The sequence below is a fragment of the Artibeus jamaicensis genome, unplaced genomic scaffold (assembly GCF_021234435.1).
Source record: "Artibeus jamaicensis isolate MK-2021 breed Jamaican fruit bat unplaced genomic scaffold, CSHL_Jam_final scaffold_916, whole genome shotgun sequence".
In the NCBI taxonomy this organism is placed as follows: domain Eukaryota; kingdom Metazoa; phylum Chordata; class Mammalia; order Chiroptera; family Phyllostomidae; genus Artibeus; species Artibeus jamaicensis.
The window spans coordinates 20539799-20554050 of NW_026522059.1; the positions used below are offsets into that span (position 1 = coordinate 20539799).

The window sequence follows — 14252 nt, forward strand, 5'->3', positions numbered from 1 at the left end:
GAGACGGCAATTTACAAGAAGGGTTAAAACACAAGTGCGCACATTGGATTGTTTCCAGCATCGGCTACTGAGCAGCTGTCACAATTCTCTCGAGTTCGATGGAGACTGTTATCGAGTTATGAAAGGTCCCATATCCAATTACCAGTCCCCTGCATCAGCAGGCCCTAGCTTGGCACTGCTCAACCAAATGATACAGTTGTATGCCAAAGCAAAGTGATTACCTAAATAATTTAGTTGGGTCTTCTTTAACCCTGTACACAAAAAGCTTATACTAACCCTAATTAGTATTTTACACACCCAATGCAGTCCCGTAACAACCTCATAGTATTTCCAACACTGAACGTGAAACGGTGCAGGATTTTTAAAGAATGGATTCCTGGTTAAGGTAAATCAGTGATGTGAGTCAACGTGTTCACAAAGTTGGTTTATTGGAAAGATATCAATAGTTCAAGATGCAAACTACATTTTGAAGATCTCAAAAAAAAAAATCCTAGAGATGACAGGGGTCTTCTTGGCATTATCGTTTTCAAGCTATGCTCTTTAGTATTTTGATTGCTATTATACCCACCTCAATTATTTTTTGTCCCATCTCAAACTATTTCCATCTTTCCCTTTCTTATATTTTGTTCTGAACTATTAAAATAGTAATCTCTGTAAGTAATTTTTGGTTTCCTTTTACATACAGCACTATGAAATAAAAACTACCTGTTAAAATTTAACATTTCGTACCATTTTCTTTGATAATGGGTAGCAGAATCATGAATATAACTACCATTTAACTTTATTGCTTTATGAAACAAAAAAAATTGGAGGGCAGGTTTGTGTGTCTTAGGTTTAACGTTTTACATAGTTTAGACCAGTTTGTTCCAAGACTACACTTAAATTCATCAAAATCATATTTCTGGAACATGATCCAAAAATTAATGTGAAGCCTCGTTCTCAAACCAATGATATTTTCACTTTTGTGCTTCTATAATGTTCATTTATTTTGTCCATTCACCCACAAATCAGTATCATAGAGGAAAAATGTTACGTTCCTTCCCCTCCAGGAAATGCATGCAAAGTTCTAGAACTATTGAGTTGAAGGGAAATTATGCACAACTGCTTTTGATAGAAAAACAGCAGTGGAAAATTTAAATCAAATAGAAATGTTAGAATGTTTTAATAACACAGGCAGTATGCCAAGGTTGCAGGTTCAATCCTCAGAAGGGCACATACAAGAATTAACCAATGAATGCATAAATAAGTGGGGCAACCAACCCACATCTCTCTCCCTACCTCTCTAAAATCAATACATAAAAATAAAAAAATAAAAAAAAAAACAAACCAAAAACGTAACTCAGGTAGAATTTTGAAAGCCGAGTAGGATAAATCAACTTGATACTTTTGGGAACTCCGTTAACTAGAAAAAGTAGATGTCTGATCAAGAGGGCTTAGGTGCTATGGCTCTAATTTTACTCTGCAGACCAGGAGCCACTGAGTAGTTTCAAGAATGGAAGATGAATTTTAGTAAGGTCACTTAGGCCTAAGTGTGGAAGACATACTAGAGGATGCATGGAGCAGCTAAAGCAAGGAAACTTGAGGTGCCAAGTGCACTCACCGGGCTTGAACTAAGGCACTTCAGAGGGCAGGCAGTGGTCGACCAACAACCTTGCCACACTCCAAATGGTCCTCCGTCACCAGCAGAAGCATTGACTGGGAGTTTGTCAGGAATACACGATCTTGTGCAACACCTCTTACCTCCCAGGTCACTATTTTAACAAACTCCTCAGGTAGTATGTATGGCTAGGAGGTACTGCTCACATTGGTAAGGAACACAGTAGGGATAGTTACTGGAGGGAAAAAAGTCACTATCTTAGGTGTGGTCAGAGGGTTCACGAACATCCAAGGGAGCTGATCCACAGATGGGCATACGGGCATGGAGGCTGGGCTGAAGTCTGGTTTGGTAACGCAATTTACCATTTATTAACCTGTTAGTATTTGAAGTCACAGTCCAACTTGTTGCGTGGGATTTTCCCAGAAAAAGCACATTAGTCTGGCAGAGGGCCCAGGAGCAAGCCCTAAGAAACACCATTACTTCGAGTCCCACACAGCAGAGGTACTCCACAAGACACAGAAGGAACTCCAGTGGGAGGACTGGGAGGACAGTTCCAGTGGCAGGACGGTCAACGTTCTCAGTTCCCAGCAGCAGTCACGTAAGTATAGACAAGAGTCCATTGGATTTGGCATTCTTGATGTCAGAGTAAAGCTACAGGTGGAGATTATTTCCCATTAAGTTCTTTCTTGACCTTAGTATGTGGGGATGTGAGTTAGACTTTCTGCTTTCAAAGTTCAGATGAGTAGGTATGTGAGAGGAGCTTGGAATGGAGCCAGTTTGCAAATGTTCTCTCTTCCAATTGGATGGTAAATTCTTTGAGGAATAAGGCAGGCACGTAAAGATGAGTAAAGACTCAGTCCTAACTCTCAGAGTTTGTAACAAATAAGAAATAAAACAACTGCAGTACAAGATGGGGCATGTATTATAAAATATTATAGGGATTTAAGAGAAATACACCGTATCTAGACAATTCAAAGAGGCTGCTTCCTTCTCTTCAGTTGTTAGCACAGAAATATGTACATACTTAATACTCGCTGACTTTTTCTCTAATAAATCTGGTGGGTTATTGAAAAGTCCCATTTATTCCAAGATCCAAGGAAACTACAAACTCATTCATGAGATATTTATTAAAATAACACATTTAGGGAAAAAATCAATACAATGTATACATCATTACCGAAAACTGTATACCATCATACAAAAAAGGATTTTATTTTGGGAAAGCGATTCCTAATTTATGGCAAGTTTTACTTTCAGAAATAAGACCACAAAACAACACAATCTAATTCAATCTTAAAGGCTGGCATGCTGAGCAAGGAATGTTCTTATTCTTTGTAGAAGCTCCTTCTTTACACTGTCAGGTACCAGGGCTGAAATATAAAAATAAATACGTAAGAGTAGGAAGATTCCAAATAAAATATGTCAATTTGAGACTTGATACTTTATTCAAGATGACCAATTTATAATATATAATTTATTTCATAAACAACCCTCACACTATAATTAAAAAATAGGTAAACATCTGAAAAATAAAGTATACTTGCAACTCATTATTTGAATGAATTATCAAATACTGAAATACACTGCACACTGAAAGGAAAACATGGGAAAATTCTTTTAAGTAGGAGTGAAAAAGGCCTTAGATTGATAAATTAAATTCAAATGCAACATCAAATTAATAAACTTGGTCAAAATCACTGTAAACAAAGGCAAAAGACAAAAACTGGGAAAACACTTTACAGAAAATAGGCTACTGTCTCTACAATTTCTTCAATTTGATAAGAAATCAGCAGGCTAATAGAAGAATGAGCACAGGAGAGAAAGAACACACAGTTCCTGAACAGAAGAGGGAGTAAACCTTACAATAGAAATGAAAATTAAAACCACATTCAGGTAACGTATTTTACCAATTTGACTGGCTAAAGATCACTGTTGGTGAGACTGGAAAAATGGCACTCTGATACTGGATAGTGCGAGTGTACATTGGTGCATTTTGGGGAAAGTAATTTAGCAATATTTTACAGATATAAATGCACATACTCTCACTCAGCAAAGATGCAAAGGCCACAACAATGGCTGTATTTCTCATATTTTTATTTTCTGAATTTGAACCACGTGACTGTATTACCTATTCAGAATATTAAATTAAAAATGGAAAAAAAAAAAAAGAAGACCCTGCTCCTTGAGGTTTTAACTAATATTAAACGTCAGCAAACAAACCTACATTACTGTTCCTTTTCTGGCTCCTAAGTAAGGGCTCTGGAAGAATTCATTTACTAACACTTCTAATGTTTTCTGCTCGTGTGCGCAGGAAATGGAAAGCTTCAGATACAGTTCAGTATTTCCATAAAGAACTCTAGAAATCAGTACACAATCAAATAGACAGACACTCTACTGTCTGAACTGCTTCACGGAAGCCTGCCTAGACATGAAGACCGCCCGGTCAGGTCCACTGGAAAAGGGATCAGTATGTATATTAAACACACTTTCGATAAAAGTTACAGTGATGGAGAACAAATCTGTTGCCCGGGGTTCAGAGATGGGGTGTGAATGAACACAAAGGGATGATGTGAAGAAGTCTTATGGAAGTGGTGGCTAATGAATTTATACATGTGTATAAAATGCTCAGAACTGCACACTAAAAAAAGGGTCAACTTTGCTGTATATTTTAAAAAAATAAAATGTGTCTACTCTTAACAGTGAAGAAGACTAAGAACATAAAAGAACAGCTTCTACTTCTTTTTCCTTTATTTGCTCATTCTCTGGTAGGGGAGCTAAGGGACTGTTATGTCCAAGACACCAGAGCTGAAGGAGAAGCAAAGAACCACCTCTCTCCTATACAACCAGTTCCTAAGTAGTGTTAACAAATGAAGCATAAACTACAGAAGAAAAACAGAAAACAAAGTTAGGACAAATTATTTTAAAGTATAAATGAAGGGGGGGCAATAAATACTGTTTTCTTTCCCTGAAATATGTATAAAGAAAGGTCAGGTTTTGGAACTGTACACAGGCCAAAAGACATGGTGGAAATGACCAGGGGACTCCCCAGCTCCTCCCCAGCAGGTAAGCAGTCGGGGAACTAGAAGTCTCAAAATTATTTTCAAACTTATTTACTTTTTACACTAAAATTCTTTTTACTATTTCTGTGTTATAAAACAATAGGTCATCTAATTTACCCGCTTCCAGTTAAACTTTTTCGAAATAAATGAAAAAAAAATGTAGCTCCATCTGAGATAACAACAGAATGTAATTCCTGACAGTAAGCATTACGTAGGATTGATGATAATACGTTTCCTTTCTTTCCTGTGCTCCCTGGAAACAAGGTGTTAAAGGGAGAAATGAAAATGCTTGTAATGTTAATCTTAAATATGGCTTCCCTGAACATGAAGTTCTGGTGCTACCAAATTCTTAATTAGACATTCTAAACAGAGTTTTGTTTATTTTTAATAAGCAAAGAGATAGAGCAATGACTCAGGGACAAGAGTAAAATTCTGAATTACTAAATATCTAAGTGAAGTCAGGCAATATCTAATAAAGTTAATAAATCTTAGCTCCAGGTACTATTTGCCTCTACAAGATCCCATCTTTTTAAAATTATCTGTCTTAACAATCACATCAACGGATTTGTACACTGTTTCAGAGTGCAACACCATTTTACAACTCTTGTCTATTACTCAAAACAGTGTTAGAGAGGTAGGCAGGCACCTGTAATTTTCCCCAATGAGGAAACACCAAGTACCCAAATGATGCTGGAGAGGTGGTTCCGTCTTGCAGAAAGAAAGAGAAGCTGACTTGGCAAAAGAAAAAAACTCTTGTCTGGAGCACATGTTTCCTTCCAGGCGATTTGCATTCCTTACCTCTGCCTTTTGGTGTGATTTCAGCCACCAAGTCATCAACAGTAACGTGTTCTAGTCCTTTTTCTTTAATTACCTCTTATGCAAAAGTAAAAAACAAATCATATCATTTAAAATCATTATCTGTAAGAAAGATTTTCATAGAGGAAGGATTAAGATCATGTTTTTAGAGTGCAGATGGTCTTAAAAAAAAAAGAGGACACTTCTTTATTAATGAATATTTAGTTCAACTTTAAATACATTAACTATTCACCAGATAAAATCATAAAAGCTTATTCATCTCCCATTTAAATAACCTGTAATTTAACAAATACATCACAGAGTGAACCTGAACTGTGGTCGAATCTAACATTTGTAAAAAGCTAGAAGCTTCCAACTGCACAGATCTGACTTCACTACAACCATACTAGCTCTTAAATGGAGGTGAAAGCAGCTTTTGTGTCCAACACAAAATTAAGTTGTGTCCAACTTATAACTTCGTAGCCCAAAATTAAAATACAGAACTCTTTTGTTCCCTTCTTTTCCTTAGACTGAACCAAAAGAAACAGAGAATGGAAAGTAGTTAATATTTATTGAACCCCTATTGTGCACTGGATGCTTTATATCATTCAATATTTACAATAATCTAATGGGCTGGGTGTTTCCCCCACTTCACAGGTGGGGCATGAAAATTCAGTAACTCATCGAAACACGAGATGGCACACAGCTCTAGCCTCTTACCAGTGAGCATCTGCACGACCTCAACGTCTGTTTTCACTCATCTGTCTCGCTGCCTTCTTAGGGCTAATGTTATAAATAGTTGCTATTACTACTTGTAAAAACCATCACAATACAATTGGAAATCATTGAAAATAAGCAAAATGCTATCACACTAAGAGCTGAGCCAGTAAGGCGGCTTGTCTTAGTAAGATATGTAATCCACAATCAACATTAAGCAATTTAACAAGCTCTGATTCTACATTTAAAAAAAAAAAGAATTCTCTTAAAAACTTTTAAAATGAATTTTTCAAAATAAAACATATTAGGAATAAGTAATGTTTCACTTTGAAATAAGTGGGATTTCACTCTGAAATGGGATTCCACATTTTGAAGCCAGAGAAAATCTTGCCTTGCTTAAGAGAAACACAAGAAAATCTCTAAAAATTTAGGAATTAGGTCTAAATATTATCACAAAGAGGAGAAAATCATCACTACGAGAGTTGACTTTCCATTTGTTTAATATTATGTCTGAGTACTTAATACTTAATATACCTTCAAACTACTAATTTTTCTAGTCAACCCCAAACCAACAGAGAGCAATGGAACTGGCGTATCTTCTAAATGGAACTGGTTACCTTTACAGTGTGCCTTCAACTGATCCTTCCAGCCACATTCAATTAATTTAGCTCTCAGCAACTCTTTGAGGCTGTTGAAAAAGAAGTGTTTCCAAGTTAAATTACAACAATGTACAATATCTTAGGAACGTTTGAATTGAAGGTTCAACTCTGCGACGATAAATTCCCTGCCTTTTTTTTTTAATTTTCCAATTGTTTTATCTTTTAAAGTAGCACTGTGAAAGATACAAAGTTCACCAAAATTACTCTTTTTTCCAGTGATATTTTTCCCTTCTGGCTGTTTTTATTAATTATGCCATTACAGTTCTATTCCCCCCCCTTCACTCCCCTCCACTCTGCACACCCCTCCCCCACCATTTCCCCCCTTTAGTCTATGACCCTGTGTCTCAAGTTTTTTAGATTCTATATTTTCCCGACTATTCTTAACCTCTCCCCTATCTATTTTCTACCTAACGTCTATGCTACTTATTTTCTGTACCTTCTCCCCCCTTCTCCTCCCACTCCTCCGTTGCTAACCCTCCACCTGATCTTCATTTCTATGGTTCTGCTCCTGATCTAGCTGTCCTCTTTGTTTTTATTTTAGGTGTGGTTCTTAGTAACTGTGAGTTTGCTGTCCTTTCACTGTTCATATTTTTTATCTTCTTTTTCTTAGGTAAGTCCCTTTAACATTTCATATAATAAGGGCTTGAGTCACAAAACTTTAACCACAGCCTAATCTTGAAATAGTTTTATCATGAAATAGTTTAAATAGTTCTATGATCCTATGAAAGTCATTTAAATCCTGGGCCTCATTTTCATTATCAGTTTGAAAAAAATTAAGTGAATGGGGGCAAAATACTTGTCAAGAAACTCTGATCTGGCCTTCTTACCCTACTGCTACTTCTCCCCACCGACAGGAGCACTGTGGCCCGTACAGCTTTGGGAGGGTTTTAGTTGAGCTTGGAGCAGCTGCACCTCTGAAATTCCTTTTTGGAGCACAAATTCTTATCCTTCAGCCCTCTTACTTCCCCATTACTTTTCCTCTCTAACCTCCAAAACTTCCCCTCCTTTTTTCTATGACCCTTGTAAATTACACATCAATCACAGTTGTATTTCATTGACTCTAACACTTTTCCTCCCATTTTAACAATTCAGTAATTGGCATACCTACCTTAATTTAAATGACAGGGTTTTCTTTTTTCTTAGTGATTTAAAAAAAGTGTATATTGTGACATGGATGTAATAAAATATTTTCTTATCAGTACTTTCTTATTCTTCTGCCATACCCACTCTTACAAATCCTCAATTTTCAACCTAAACCATCTAATTTCTCAGCTTAACCATGTCATATTCCAAACCAAATCTCTTTCAATATTCCTATACTCCACTGCGTGACATTTTCATCTCAGCACCTTATCAGGTCTTTTAATCGTAACAGGGCCCAAAGCCAAGTCACGCCTCTCTCCCACCTTAACGTGTTCTCCATCCTTCCAGTTCCTCAAGCCAGAAACCTTGGCAGCGTCCTCCACTGCAACTTTTAACACTACACATCTAATCCGCGAGCAAAGACTATGGGTTCCAGATTTGAAATATGTACCAGCAATCCAGGTGTTTTTCCTCACCTCCTGCCATTACTGCCCTGTACAAGCTACCACCTTGTCTTGACTAGACTGTTACCAAAGCCTCCTAACCTGTCGCCCCGCTTTTTACCTGTGCACTCTTCCATTCTCCTCCCACTACTCAAAAGTCTCCAGTGGCTTCCCAATCTACTCAGAATAAACATCAAGTCTTACTGTAGCCTAAATGACCCCCATGATCTGCCCTCTTCCCAGCTATGCCCTGAGTTTAGCTCTTCTTTTCCTCTCCCAATTATGCAGTCTCATTAGTTTTCATGTGCTCCTCAAAATGCCCAAATCTCCTTTCTCAGGACTTCGGCTCTTGGAGACTCCCATCTCGCTTATAAGCTTCTAATTTCTTAATCAATGAAGCCTTGTTTTCTTCCCATCCAAAATAACATACCCCATTATTCTCTGCTTTGTTTTCCCTTTAGAATTCATCACTCCCTGACATATTTGACATTTATTTTCTGTTTCCTCCCATCAGAAAATGTAAGCTCCAAGAAAGAACAAACTTCATTTTGCTCACTACTTTAACTTCAGCACCTTAACAGGACCTGGCATATGGTAGAAACTCAGTAACTAAGCTGCATAAATGAAAACAGCAATTTAAAATACACGTAATCTACACTCATTACTTGCAATACCATCCTCTCTGTTTCCCAAGATACCTTTCTAGTTTCTACCTTCTCATTTCTGATTTTACTTAAAAAACAAAAGAATAAGTACTCCTTTCACTATTTTTCACTTTTAACCCAATATAATCTTCTAAACTCGACCTCTAACGCTTCCTGTCTACTCTCCACACTGCCGCAATAAGTTCCTGAAGTGCTAGTGTCATCTAGTCATTCCCCTTTGTTCATCTTTTAATGACTCCCACCACCCAAAGATAAAATCAACAGATGTTTCTGCAAACCCACCATCCATTTTCCTGCCCCTCTTTCTTAATGAACCTCCACCACCCCAGTGTAAGAAATTTGGGAAGGGTTCTAGGGATGGAAATGTGGCCTAGGCAGGGGTGATCATCACTGGCCTACTATTACTAAGTAAGACAGAAATCACACTAGGTCTTTACTGAAATTACCAGGAGGAGGATGGTGTGGGGCAGAGGGATATACATTTTGAACTACACATCTCCGTGGGGAGTGCCTGTCTGAGAATAAAACCAACAGAGGAAAGGAGACCTGAGGGAGGAAAAGAAAGACATTCTTGGAGGTAACTTTTGAGTGCCTGAACCCAGTGGTGCCTGAAGCAATTTCAAGCTCTAGACTTTCTGGTTACATGAGCTTGTATATTTCCTTTGGCTAAGCCTGTTTCCAAGTTGTTTCTATCATTTTCAATTAAAAAAATTCTGACTTTCCCAAAATCTACTTCTACGGTGCACTGGCCCAGCCACACAGCTGTACCCTTTAGCTTTAATTCTGCACTTCCCCAGCACATCATCATGTTGCAACAAAGCTCTGTGAATCTGCACATTCCATTCCACCTGCCTAGACTGTCTTCTCTATGTTACTGGCTCAGGGAAATGCTAATCCTTCTCCCCCAGCTAAGCAGCTCTTTCACTATTCTGTGAGACCTTAACTGATCAGCTTATTCCCCAGGTGGAGTGGGAAGATTCTTCCTGTTCCTTATATTTATTTCTCTCATACAATGTATCACCCTGCTCCTAGAAGCCTTTCTTTTTTTTTTTTTTTTAAATATTTTATTTATTTATTTTCAGAGAGAGGGGAAGGAAAGGAGAAAGAGAGAGAGAGAAACATCAGTGTGTGGTTGCCTCTCATGTGTCCCCCACTGGGAACTGACCTGCAACCCAGGCATGTGCCCTGACTGGGAATCGAACCGCGATCGCATGGTTCGCAGGCCCGTGCTCAATCCGCTGAGCTACACCAGCCAGGGCCTAGAAGCCTTTCTTGATTCCTCAGCCTCTCCTTTGCACTTTCATGCTTTTTTTTGGTTCATTTTCAAATATTTACATAGCCAATTTTGAGCTTAGTGTGATAATGGGCATACACTGGTATTTCTGCTGTCAGGTAACTTAGATTATATTGAAAAACACAAACTAGCAAAGTAGGTGCTCACAACACAATGTGATTAAATACTACACTAGAACAAGGTATTTGGGAGTTACCCAATACCTGGAAGAAGTATTTAAATTAATATGTGAAAGATAAGCTAGAAGTAGGAAAAGACTAGGGGAAAAAAGAGGAATGTTTCAGAGTGGGAATAGTGTATGCTACTCTGAGGTTAAGAGAGCTTGGCAACTAAAACTGATTCTATTATGCAGCCTCCCTGTTAAAAATTGGGTGACATTACTTCTCCAACTGTAGTTATTTGAGAATGTTTTTCTTTCTTATTATACGAAATCATCTCTCATTCATCTTTCTATATCACCCCCTTTCCTCTAAGTCTTGCAATACTGAACAGACCTAACTATTGTTTATAGATGTTAGGAACTGAAGCTTTGAACACTATCTTTTGTAATTCTTTCCACCAACATCAGTTTTGTTCCTTCATATTTAGATTCTCACACATGACGTGATTATAACTTAAAGCTGTTAAGTGTAATTTTTTCACACAGTCTATTACTTACCGTTCTCTTTCCCCAGTTTCTATCAACTTTTGGTTAATCGCTGCTCTCATCTGCGCATCTTTGTTCATCTTGCTAACCTGAATATCAACATGTATTTTCAGATATAAAGCACGTATAGAGCATTTCTTCTAAATCCTCTAGGCAAGCATCTCAACATGTTTAGCAGTCTATCCACTAAAGGGGTGATAAATTTCAACAATGTGTTAACAATGTCATGACTTTTAACATTTACTGCATCCCAAGAAGTCACAGTGATGAATTCAATTTTCATCCCTCATATGCCCTCTGTTAAAACAAGTCTTTAAATAGTAATTACTGTAATGATTATTAAACACTACTGTGCCTGGTACTGGGCTAACACATTGTTTTTATTTCATTTAATTCCCAGAATATATTATTTTATATAAGTATTATTAACATAATTTGTATTTTACAGATGAGGAAACTGAGGCACTGAGACAGAAAATGAAGGAAAGTGTTTTGACCCCAGATGCCCCCCCCCCCCAAACTTTAACATCGTATCATAACTGACTGCTAATCAGTTCTGTACCTTAACTGCGTTCAAAATTTCTGGGAGGCCATAATTTAAACTAAATATAAATAAAAGATTAAGCACTGATGGTGAAAAGTAAAATTTCCAGGTAAGGTTCTTAAGTGTTTTACTTTTTTCGCTAGGATATATTCAGAATCACAACTACCAAACCAGCTGCTAAGTATACTTGCATTTGCTCTTTATCCAAAGCTTGATGGGATAAGAGGAAAACAGATCCCAAACGAATTCTTAACTTGGCAAATTCTCAATTTTCAGTAAGGAAAACCAAAATCAAAATTGTGTAGAAAGAAGAGGAAGGTTAGGTTGTAAAAGTCGGAACAAGCTAACATTACTTTTGTCGTCTCCCTTCTGGCCTGTACGAAAACTCAAAGACTGGCGGAGAGTTTTCAGAGTTGATTTTTCCCCCCCTCTGGGGTGGAACAGGAAAAAGGACGGTTTGAGAAAAGACTAGAAAATGCTTGCTTTTGTATGTGGAGGCTAACATTTTCAAAATAACTCTAAGGTACAGAAAGTATCATTCCTAGAATACTGAACTTAACACTGAGTGAACCCTGGCCCCTAAAATACCGGTAGTGACCTTGGACAAGTCGATTCTTCAAGACCTCAGTTTTCTCACTGGTAAAACAAGGGCGCTAGGGGATCCCTCCCAGTTCAGACATTCTTTAGGAAAACAGAACAGGGCGGAGACAGCAGGAGAGGCGGGAGGGGAGGAGCCAGAAAACAAAGCGAGGACTGGCTACAGGCCAACTCCGGTAGCACGCCCTGTCGGAGAGCCCTACAGGCCCGCGAGCGCGGGTCGGGGAAGCTAACGAAAGACAGCACATCGAAAGGAGCCTGGGCTGGGCCCGGGTCCCGGCCCGGAGGACCACGGGCATAGCTCACCACCATCACCGCGGGCGAGGGCCGTCCCTTCCCAGCGACGAAATGACCCTTGCGCTGACGACCGTTACCTACCACACTCTTCGGCTGCCCAGACTTAGACCCTCAGTAGCTCGGGCGCCTAAGCACACAGAAAGCTAGAACACGCATTTCCGGGGCGGGGTCTCGCCACCCCGCCTATAAGGTGAGAATTTAACCAGCGCGGGCCGCCTCCTGGTCGCTCAGCCCTCTGGGTAAGAGAGTGTAAATATTCGCGCCGCACGGGCAATGTTTCCCCTGAAAACTACCTGGCCCAACATGCAACAGCCAACTCTCTCAGAGGGACTACATTTCCCAGAAGGCACCCCGCACCGCTGTGTTTTCTGGGATGGGACCCACGCAGCCTCTTGGCTTCAATACAGCGAGGGAGGCGCGGACCTTTCAACAAGAGCTTTATTAGTTCTCAGGCCAGGATCCTGGAAGGCGATGGAGGTGGCAGCTAACTGCTCCCTGCGGGTGAAGAGACCTCTGTTGGATCCCCGATTCGAGGGTTACAAACTCTCTCTCGAGCCGCTGCCGTGTTACCAGCTGGAGCTCGATGCAGGTGGGAAGTGGCGCTGCCTCCTTGCACTTTTCCTTACCCCTTTCGGCTGCAAAGGGCCAGACCCTTCCTGCATTTTCTTTCTTTCTGATTCAGGCAGGCAAGGCAGCTGGGGCCTTCCTTACGGACCCGTCGGACTGGGGTGGACACAGGGTGGCTGTTTCTGGAGAAAGACGCCCATCGCGGAACTCAGTGGGAGCCACCTTCTCGCCGCTCTTTTGTAGTGGGGACGCGGGCCCGCACTCTCGGTTTGGCCGCCCCGGATTTTCCGAGGTCCGACACACGGGTTCTGCTTGGGCTGAGGCTGCCTGTCCATCCATGGCTTGGTCCGTGCTGCGGAGAAAGCTGAGAACTTGCTCCCCACCCGGGAGCAGTCTCTCTGAACTGGTGCTTTGAGAAGCCATACCTTCTTGGAGGACCCCCAGCTCCTGTTTCCTCTGGCCGAGACCCATTTAAAAGAGAAACTCCATTGCCGTTCAGAGCATTTTCAGTTACTCAGACTAAGGACTTTACGTATTCTAGACAATTTTGAGGACAAGTTGATTTTCGTACCCTTACTTTACTTGTTTTGTTTTTCTATAGTTGGCCAGAATATTCATCCTTTTTATTTGAGAAGGTAAAATGGCATTATTGGTGATAGAGCCCAGAGAGTTGCATTTTTATTTAATAACACCACCTGCTGCTTTTGATGCATGTTATCAGGGGATCACACTTTGAAAAAATGCTAGTGAATAGTTTCATAGTATCAAATAAGTAGTGTTTCATTCATCAAGTCTATCGAGAGCCTGTTGTGTGTTACATGCAAATGTCAAGATGGTTAAGAAAGTCAGGAACATAAGATAAGGTTCAATTGGCTAGTTGGGAAGAAAAGTAAACAGATAATTATAAAACAGTGTGGTAAGGAGGTGGAATGTATACAAAACAAAATGGTAGTACTTAAGTATCATTCCAAACCAGTCTGGGAGATCTGGGAAAGCTTCCTGGAGCAGTGGGTATCTAAGTTGAGCTTTGAAGGGGAGATAAAAGTTGACCAGGGTAAGAAAAAAAATGAGCTTGGTTTCTTTTTTAATTGCATATCTTTTCCATTCCCTCTTCCACCCCATACCGGTAAATGGTACCACCATGTTTAATTAGATCATGCATTTAAAAAATCACCCCAAAACTCACTGGCTCAAAAAATAAGCAGCTATTGTTGCTCACAGGTCAGTGGGCCCAGTAGGTGGTTCTAGGCTTCGCCTGGGCTCCTTTGTACACTTTTGTCCTGTTATGG

The 14252-nt window shown here is 39.6% G+C and overlaps 2 protein-coding genes across 3 annotated transcripts in view; one reads left to right on the forward strand and one right to left on the reverse strand.

Annotated features, from left to right (window-relative positions):
* Nucleotides 1–411: 411 nt before the first annotated feature.
* ENY2 (ENY2 transcription and export complex 2 subunit) lies at nucleotides 412–12573 on the reverse strand. Of its 2 annotated transcripts, none has more exons than XM_053660949.1 (5): nucleotides 12478–12573; nucleotides 10971–11047; nucleotides 6786–6856; nucleotides 5455–5529; nucleotides 412–2967 (listed from the first exon to the last, which is right to left on the reverse strand). In XM_053660949.1, the coding sequence occupies exons 2-5, from the start codon at nucleotides 11036–11038 to the stop codon at nucleotides 2891–2893; spliced, it is 291 nt and encodes a 96-aa protein (XP_053516924.1). In that variant the 5' UTR covers nucleotides 11039–11047; nucleotides 12478–12573; the 3' UTR covers nucleotides 412–2890. The 2 variants fall into 2 exon arrangements, with proteins under 2 accessions (XP_053516924.1, XP_053516923.1); XM_053660948.1 differs by having other exon boundaries at nucleotides 12406–12555.
* Nucleotides 12574–12748: 175 nt separating this feature from the next.
* The window catches only part of NUDCD1 (NudC domain containing 1), a 52698-nt gene continuing 51194 nt past the window's right edge, over nucleotides 12749–14252 (forward strand). The window contains exon 1 of the mRNA XM_037166895.2: nucleotides 12749–12985. Coding sequence (XP_037022790.2) covers nucleotides 12868–12985 — 118 coding nt within the window. The 5' untranslated portion in view covers nucleotides 12749–12867. The remainder of the gene's footprint in view (nucleotides 12986–14252) is intronic.

Coding starts and splice junctions, on each gene's coding strand:
- ENY2 (XM_053660948.1), bottom strand. Junction 6,857..10,970: donor GAAACTGGGGAAAGAGAACG/GTAAGTAATAGA, acceptor CTTTTTCAACAG/CCTCAAAGAGTTGCTGAGAG. Junction 2,968..5,454: donor AATCACACCAAAAGGCAGAG/GTAAGGAATGCA, acceptor TTTATATTTCAG/CCCTGGTACCTGACAGTGTA.